General features: G+C 33.9%; 1 protein-coding gene across 14 annotated transcripts in view; it reads left to right on the forward strand.

Moving 5' to 3' along the window:
• Positions 1 to 9547, forward strand: part of LOC108694414 (tropomodulin) — a 72331-nt gene that overhangs the window by 51108 nt on the left and 11676 nt on the right. For 5 of the 14 annotated variants that reach the window (XM_018203860.1, XM_018203871.1, XM_018203870.1 and 2 more), the window contains 2 exons: positions 271 to 389; positions 8543 to 8618. The exons of 1 other annotated variant lie outside the window; for it this stretch is intronic. In XM_018203860.1, the coding sequence (XP_018059349.1) occupies positions 271 to 374 (104 nt within the window). In that variant the 3' untranslated portion in view covers positions 375 to 389; positions 8543 to 8618. Of the gene's footprint in view, positions 1 to 270; positions 390 to 1167; positions 1175 to 2054; positions 2135 to 3655; positions 3870 to 8542; positions 9022 to 9547 lie in introns of those variants that run through there. 8 more of the 14 variants (XR_001932078.1, XM_018203863.1, XM_018203864.1 and 5 more) reach the window with 8 other exon arrangements.

A 9547-nucleotide genomic window follows, 5' to 3' on the forward strand; every position in this document is an offset into this window, starting at 1 on the left:
TTACCATAAAATGGTTGTAGCTATTATATTTTAACTATAATTTATAGTCATGTTTTGGATCAACTATTTTTTCTCAGTGTTCGCAGAGACCGATGCTCTCGTACATTTTTATCACAATTCCGAAAAATTCCTTACAAAAATTACAGAAATTATAAGAGTTATGAAATCCTGTTTTATTCTGCATTGTCCTGTCGAGTCTCAAAAATTCCCGCAATTTGAGCAAACGATTTAGATTATCATTGATTTTAATCGATTCGTTTATCTGGCTAGTTTGTCGTGTGGAACCTATGGAACGAGCTAAGCATGTAGCGATCGCTGGTGGTCCTGCAGTTTTCACCGTTCTTCCCGCAGATGACTTAAAAAATAGAGCGTAGCGCTGTTACAGCGCAGTGAGTAGCTTTCTTGTAAAAAATGAGCTCGTCTTTCCCCATAACTTATTTCTTATAACTTATTTCTAATATTTCGATTAACCCTTTGCACTCTAATATTTTATTTCGTCGTACGTTTTATTTGATATATTTTTTTAAGTTTTGTTAATTGGGTACAAGATGAAGAATTTCTAGGAATTTCGAGAACTTCTCTATATAGTCAGTTAACATATTGAAAAATTCGTCATTTTAATATATTCTTAACATTAAGAAATCTTGTGTGTGGAATATTAGCTCCTGCGAAATATCGATTCTTCAATAGAGATATAAAGTATCATTTCATATATGTATATATTTTTTAATGAGTGCAAAGGAATGGATCAATTTGACGAATTCTTAGTTATCATGACAATCTTGAATCTTACTGATTCTTGTTACTTAAATGAATGTTAGAAACAAGAATTGTTTGCTGTTTTGCGTTTTATATGCATTATGATTTAAAATTTTTGTGAAAAAAGTGTCACGTGTAACAATAATTATTTCTCAAGTCTAATTACTAAGCGAATGCAACGATTTATTCTCTACATTCCCTGAAATAGAATCACGCGATTCAAAGACCGAATATATAACTAACATTGCATCCCTCTCGCGAATCCGACCCGCACGATTTCATTTTGCATTGTCGGCATCATTTCCCTTTGCTCTTTTTTCGTTCAACTTTCTTTTTAAGTTCGACTTTTTTTTTTACTTTTAACACTTCAACATACTATCACAGTACATATGACACGTGGATGATGAGAATCTAGGTTTCATTGTTCGAACCCGGCGTACCTTGACGAGATTGCATTTTGCATAGACAGAATCGATGGGCCGCCAGTTCCCCCGTGTTCTATATGTCATATATGCCAGTCCCCTTTATTTATTTGATATGCATATGTAGGTGTTCAGGTGTGTCACGACGCATTTGCATCCCTTTTACTGCAAACGGTGTCGATATCATGTTGTAATAGTCTACTCGACTCGCAAGATTGAAATGAAAAGCTCATGTCGATTCTCGATATTTCAAACGACATTGTTGACGTGCATTTTTCATTTTTAGAAAGTTTCTATGATTGAGTACTTTTGAGTGTCAGTGTTTATTTAAAATTAATTTAAAATTAATTATAGATAATTGATGAAATTAATTATAGATAATTGATGTTCTGTTTATCTGAACTTCTTGCACAGTTCATTTTCCTTTTTCTTCTTCAACACAGAGGAAAGAAAAAGAGATGAGCTAGAAATTGCTGCAAGAAATTCAACTAAAAAGAACAGGCCTCATATCTTGCCGGTCGAGTGCCCCGAGATCTCTTTTATTTTAAATGTTTGCTGCATTGAAGAAAATCTGATAATAGCTATCAATATTGAGTAAAATAATATTCGATTAATATAATCAAAAATACTTTTATTGTCTTAAATATTTAATAGATATTATCAAACGGTTGATTATATTATTATATATGGTAATTACTAAATAATTAGGAAAGTAAAATTATTTTGATTACATTAACCGAAGAGAGAAATTTGATTGGCATTAATTCACTCAAGATTTGACGCTATTATCAAACTTTTTCTTTCAGTGCGTGATTCTGCGAATCCAAGCGATATATGTTTTTAATACTCACGACACCTATTCTTTCCCAACAGTACGGAAAGATCTAACGCTGCGGCTACAGTTCCGATTCTTTAACATGAACCACAGGAAACCTGCCTTGATTCAATGAAAGGTAGCTACCCGTTGTGTGGTAGACCATCAGCCGAATGAACCGCACTTCCTTTCTCCTTACGGGGAAGGTTTAACCAACGCCAATGCTATTTTTGCTTCACTAACACAGCTTTTTAGACAAGTCGCACCGCGAGAAAAACATACAATCGCTCAAACACGGTCGCGAAAGGAATACTCGTTGGATCGTTTGAGGAACAAAGCACGAACAGAGCGATGGTTTTGCATTTGCGTCATTCCGTCTTATACATTCTTGGAGATGGATTCGTCGGATTCGATCTCGACGTCTTATTTTCGGAAGTCATGCGATCGCGGATATAAATGCAAATAGCAACGTCTTATTCTTTCGGAAGCAAAATAAAATCAATATAATAAATCATATTTCTCACGGAGAAAAATGGTTAAGTAATTTTTATTTTACAAGACTATATAGTAAAAATATTCTGGCTATTTTTGCCGAACTTATGACCAACTTTACTTGTCTAAAAATATCAGAGATGTAAGATAAAGAGTATATTTAAGTATAAGATAAAAAGTATATTTATACGATTGTAGTAGATCCGTCCAAATGATTATTATCTTACAGATAGTAAATTATTATTATTTTCAAGATAAACACTGATAAGCATGAAAACTTCCAAGACTTTATTCACTTGTATTTTTTACCATGCAGTAAAGTAAACGTTTAGGCAAAAAATACTCGTCGATAAAATAAATTTTATTGAGATGTATTGTAATTTATATATTTATAGATTTACTTTACGAAATGTAAAAGATGTACCTTACAGTATAGCTCTATGTAACGCTCATTTATCAGAAAAGTAAAATAAATTTTACATAAATACGCATATGTCCCTATAATAAATTTGCCAATTCTATAAAATTTACTAAAATTGTACATGAAAAAAAATATTTGATTGGATTAATTGGAATTCTGGCTGGAAAAAAGGAATGATTTCTGGTTAAATTTACTAGATTTCTGAAAAATACTAGAATTCTAGTAGATTTAATCAACACGCAAAAAAATATTTTGTTGCTCCAGCTAGAATTATCTCTATTTTTTTATATTTAACATATGCATAGAATTTATAGCACAAATCTAAATTCTATCTTTGTCATCTATATGATTAGATACAATATATATCCAATATTGCAGTAGTTATGAGAAATTTATCTATTTTAGCTAATTTTTTGGACTTGGATAATTTTCACTATAATTGTAAGATCACTTTTTTGAGTTTTAAAAGAAGTGCTGAATTGATTATCTTATATAGAATTCTAGTGGATTTAATCAGAACTCTAATAGATTTAACCAGAATTTTGGATCATTCATTTTTCACTAGAATCTCAATTAATTCAACAAACATTTTTCTACGTGTAGCACATATTTACATTTTTCTCCGTAACCGTTGCTGAATATATTGAATCAGATATTAACTTTCGTTCATCGAATTGTGACGTAGATTGCGTGACTTTTCGTGCATCGTGCGGTTTGATTCACGCGCAGCATCATTATTACTTATAGCTACACCTGCCTCGACAAGCGATGCAATGAGGTTTAGACGCGTCCTATCAAACCCGATGAAGTCGTGACGCGTTAATTTCCACGGGAGCCGAGGTTCCTAGGAGCTTTATTCGCCTCACGTGACGTCCTGTCGGCATTAACCCGTCAGCTGGAAGACAGTCTAACACACGCCGACGTTGGCGCAACCGAAGTTGACTGACGTCTTATACCGAGTGAATCGCGTCCAAGCTATTCGCGGGGATCTTTTTTGGCTCGAGTACCGTTTAATTATACACGCTTATCCTTCAGAGAGGCCGACTAACGAGTCTAATCAAACCTTTCCTGTAAAAAGGATGAATAATCTTCTTTTTCTTTCCTTTCGAAATAATGTGTATCTAATAACACGTGAAGCTTTATGAAAGCATATCGACAAACTTTTTAATATTTTTTTAATTTTTGTAATTCAAAAAATTTTATGCAATTTAATCAATTCTTGAATATTTTTCTTTTATTCGCGTTAAAAATCTCAAGATTTGCAAATTCCGAGATACCGAAACACGACATTAATTATCATTAATTCGTGGAATTCGTCGGGGTCTTATTTTTAAGGTTGCTCTCAGGATTTTTTCTTTCATTAATTGAGTCTGACTTTAAAATTTTACTAACTCTGTGCTCGAGTTGCGTGTGTATTATCGTGTTTTACTCGCATGAGATTTTATGAAGTGTTTAATGCAGATCGGCGCCGGGTGTCATAACGATGACAAAACGACGCGTGGTGTACGGCGGTTATTTTTAAAATGCAAATTGTAGGGACTGCGAAAGAGAACAATCCACTCTTTCATCGGGGGTTAACGACGCGAGAGCCGCGTTAATGAGCCTGCGAATGTTCGCACACCCGGCGCAAAATTGCTAATATTTATTCGCGGATTACGCGGTCTTTTAAAATAATATTCCGCACGGTACTCCCACGTACCATGAAATGTTAATTGTCGATGGGAACGGGTTGCGTTATGCAATGGAATTTATACGGTGACGGAAAGATCTCGCTCGTAAATCGCACCTTTAGAGTTTCGCGTCCGAAACTAGAATAAACTGTAAATAACAGCGCGGCTATTACATTGCTGAGGTATGGGTTTTATGGGCTTTTAATTAAGGTAGTGATCGCTTTACGTTGCTTTAGTATTCTACAAATTCATGCGAAAAAAAAGGAGAATGTACATTTATTTGGTATCATTATCAATGTCGCTTTTGTTTTACGCTAGAATCAAATAACTTTCCGATCGCCCCGTACGGATTATCGGGGAGGATTTAACGCGGAACAATTACAATAATTTTCGATTTAAACCGTCCGTTCGCTTATCGACCATTTAGAAATTTGCAGTGAAAGAACGTCCGCAGATATTTAGATTATATTTGCGCGATTTGTCTTTTACTTTGCGAATAAAATTTTAACATTGACAGTGGAAATACGATTTTGCTGAAATATCTAAAATTTAGCTAAATACAGATTAGAAAAATAGTTTTGTTGCTACAAAAATGATATAGGATGTTCATCTTAGTTGTATTTTCTTATTAATTTGTAATTAGACTTAATGATAATGTAAAAATTGTGTTTTTCTAACTATGGTTAGTTAACTATGATCAAACTGATGGTTTTATAATAATTTTTAAAATTATTAATAATAATAAAACATCAATTTGATGACTGATTATATGTATAGCTATAAAACATAATTATTATTAAATGAAATTAAGTTTTAAATCACTTTTAATTAATTAGTACTTTGAATTGTTAGTACTTTGAATTAATCAGTAAATAAAAAAGTTGGAGCTCAAATTGGTTACTGTCAAACTTTTTGCAGTATTTCTCATCATACTATAATGGAGATATTTTGATAATCCAAAAAGATTATTTTTATCTGTATCTAGCTAAATTTTTAGATACTTCAGCAGAATTGTTTTTTTTTTCATGTCAAAACTTTATTTTGTAACGCTTCTCTGAAAGATCTTTTCTCGCAGCATCTAAATCTTCCCAGTTCATCTAAACCAGTTCCCGCTCACCTGTGATTTTTCTCTATCGCGGTGTAGATTAAAAATGTTCCTCTGGGAATGAAATCTGATGAGAATTTGTGTGTAATTGGATTAATGATTCTCACATCTGTCTGATGATTAACAACAATGCTGCGCTGCGTTGTGTATCTTTGCCAGTTTTACAAGAAACGTTTTTTTTTTTTCTCTACTAACTCAGTCATAAAATTTACGACTCGTTATCGAGCTGCTCTTTGCATTTCCGCGCGAGTTCCGTCGCTGTTACGTTCGCAAATGCATATTAAATCTTTAGATGCCAGAGGTCCTTTGTTGTCCCGTCTGTAAAGGCACGCTGAGCAAAAAAATTTAATGGAACGCAATCGGGACAAGCACGCTTACCGTCGATAAATTACGAGGTGCTTTTAAATTTCCGCTCGATGCTATTAGACACGCGAGAATAATTTACGAATTGGCAGATTACCAACCGCGAAAACGATTCGGCGGATAAAGGGATAAATTGCGAAAATTTTCTGCCGCGCGATTTTTCCCTGCGGGATATGATTGCACGTCAGGTGAGGGTTCTTAACGTCGATATGCGAGAGCAGCTCGCGAGACTAGTGCATAATTGCATGCATTTCGAGGCATGCCACGTCTCTCGACCGAAATGCGAAAAATGAGAGGTGCACGAAAAAATAGAAGAAAGACATGTGATACATCTGATTATCATCATCGCTAAAAACAAGAGTATAGACGAAGCCAACTGCTGTACTGTTTATGGAAAGTAATTAAAGTGTATCGTAGTTATACATGTTGCCAAGAACTTTCCCTGAATAGTAGGTAATAGTCAGTTGATACTTTGTCTTGTACTCCTGTTCTATAATTGTAAGTGTTATGTACGCTAAATTGAAACATAAAAGATCGTGTGTTTACTTTAAGTGGGATTTTAAAGCGTAAAACTTAAGCTTTAAATCTTAAGCCTGAAGAAATGGATCAGTCGAATGTGAGGAGAACAATCGACTATGATCAATTTTTTTATTTTAATTTAAGACGTCTCAAAGTTTAAATTTTATGTTTTAAAATTTCATTGTAGATGCCACTTTATTCGTGATGAACCGAGAATAAAACTTCTCTCTCATTATAAGATATATTATATATAACCTTGAAGAAAAGCTTACACATTTTCGAGTCGAGTTTCTAATTTGATAGTGAAAACTGATAAAATCGGCGTTTTAATCGAGAGCGGTGTAAAAAGGAAATTGCGATGCCAGCGACAGAATTCGCCATTTTACTCGAAACAATTTGGCGGGGTCGAATGTACGAGAGACAATTAAAAAGCAACTCGCGTTCGGTGATCCGCGAGAGTGTTTCACGTTTTCGTTCCTATTATTCCTGTTATGCGGCGGGATTACTATTTTACGGCACGGATTATGGCCGCGCGTTTCGAATAGTACGTCCCTTCAATCAAGTAATGTTGCCTTTTGCTCAGTAACGAGCAATCGTTCCGCGCGTTATCACATGTCGCTATTCGCCAATCAACTTTGAGAATTGTCCGGCGATCAGTTTTACGATTGTCGTGTCGCGTTTTCTTTTCAGAAAAATGACACACGAAGCTAAGTCCGCGAAAAGAAATTTAGCACAGTAATAGTTTCGTAAAAATAAGAAAAAGATATTGAGAGAAAATTGTATAAATCTGCAGCAGAGAGAAGTTTTTTCTCCTTCAGATATTATCAGTTATACACTTTAAAAAATATAATCATAGATTTAACACTGATATTTATTTTTACTGTGTTGGTGTTGATACACGAAAGAGAATTTTATTTTAAAATTTATCCCGAAAATATGGTAGTTGCGGTGTACAATATTTTATATACAATTTTCAATATACAATATTTAAAAAATTTTTACCATACATTTTAGTAAAATTAATCGACCTTATTTTATACTTTATTATAGTTTTATTAATGAATGAGAGAAATTTACATTAAAATTTTTGAAAATATAATGGAGTGAAATCTCATTCTTAAAGATTGAAAATTGAGCACTTTTTTTCAAAATTAGCCCAATTTTTATTCTTTAGAGTTAGATTCCACAGAATTTAGAGAGTAGCTATAAAAACTCTATGCATTTAAAATTGTCCTATTTGAAGTTCAAAATGAAAATTTTCTCTTTACAATAATTGATACAGAAACGTTCAAAGCTTTTTACTTACAATTTAGAATCTCAACATCATTCGTGTAAATTATATCAATTGTTTAAAATTTTCGCTTTGGGTTCAAATGTTGCTGTAGACGAAGATTAAAAATTCATGGTGAAAAAATTCATTGTGTTAAATTCTCAGTAATGTTTTATTAACACTGTACTGAAAAAAAATATAGTCAATTTTAATAAATATTTAGTTAAAATACTGCCAATTAAATATTTATTTAAATATAAAGATATATTTATTTGATACAAGAAATGTTAATTTGATTTAACAATCGTTTTTTTTATTAAACAAATATTTTTACTTACTGTAAGTAAATGTTTAGTTGGCTAAATATTTACTTACAGTAAATATTTGTTAAATAAAAAAAATAATTGTTAAATCAAATTGTTAAAATATTTATTAAAATTAACTATATTTTTTCTCAATGAATGTGAAAATCAACTATGATGTTAAATATCCACACTTATATTTTTTAAAGTGTAGAGAGTAGAAATCGTAAAAAAAAAGAAATAAAAGATTTGCACCTCTCGGATGCGATGCAGGTCGAGCGACACGTTCGTGTCTGTTTTCTTGCGTACTCTTTACTGGCATGCATCTCGGAACAATAGAGTACTTTTTTTTTTTTCATGGTTGCTAAACGCATATGATGACAATGTTTCGGGTATCTGTTGCAGTACGGCAGTCCCGGCTCGGGGTGGCGACATCTTAACGCGAAGTGGCGTTCGCCTAGGTATTATTTGTACATATATACATATACATATCTATATATAATGCACATCACAAATATATTATGTTATATAAATATCGTACTTCCTCCGCATATCGACCGATTTTATTGCCGCTATGTTATCGCTTTAGAGGCTTAACCCACTTATCCTGTCGTTTACGCGACTGCTAAGAAAATTATTGTGTCTCTCTGTGCGAGGAAATGCGAACGAAAGTAGGACGGCGATGGCGAGATGAGAAACTGCACGCCTATGTTACATGACTCCCTATTCATTGTATGTATACGACAATATATGACAACCCCTGTAACTTCAAATCTGAGAATGCCGGACTTTGACTCTCGATTCTCTGCGCGCTAAATTGATCAGTTCTTAAGAAAAATGTATTGCGAATATTTACGGATGCAAATAAAGAGATATACAAATAATGCAAATAAGAACGAAATCAAGAAGAATCGTGAAATCCCTTCGAATGTTTAAACTATTTTTTAAATTATAGCTCGAATCAGTTTATTCGACGATAATAATTACGAAACTTTCTCGACTATCGTTCCCATTTACGACGCAATCGAGTACCGAGCGTCTCGTGAGATGACCGCACAGTGCTGACTTCGGGAATGAAATTTGCATAGGATGGACGACTCTAGAGGCAACATTGGCCGTTGATGTTGGGACGCCCGTGCTTGGCAATCGTCGAGATCGGAACGCGCAATGTACCGCCGACTACTGTCACTTAATCGCATTTCTCCGTTTCTCGTTTGCTCGCCTTTACCTCGTCCCTTCATCTCGCCAACCCTCTGTTTTACATCCCCTCGCAACGCTGTACATATTCGCCGTTCGTACTGCATGAGTGTCGTCCATGGAGTACATATATATTTGTACAATATACTTCTCTGTCTCTCTCTCTCTCTCTCTCTCTCTCTCTCTCTCTCTCTCTCTCTCTCTCTCTCTCTC

This window comes from Atta colombica, unplaced genomic scaffold, assembly GCF_001594045.1.
Source record: "Atta colombica isolate Treedump-2 unplaced genomic scaffold, Acol1.0 scaffold12, whole genome shotgun sequence".
Lineage (NCBI taxonomy): Eukaryota > Metazoa > Arthropoda > Insecta > Hymenoptera > Formicidae > Atta > Atta colombica.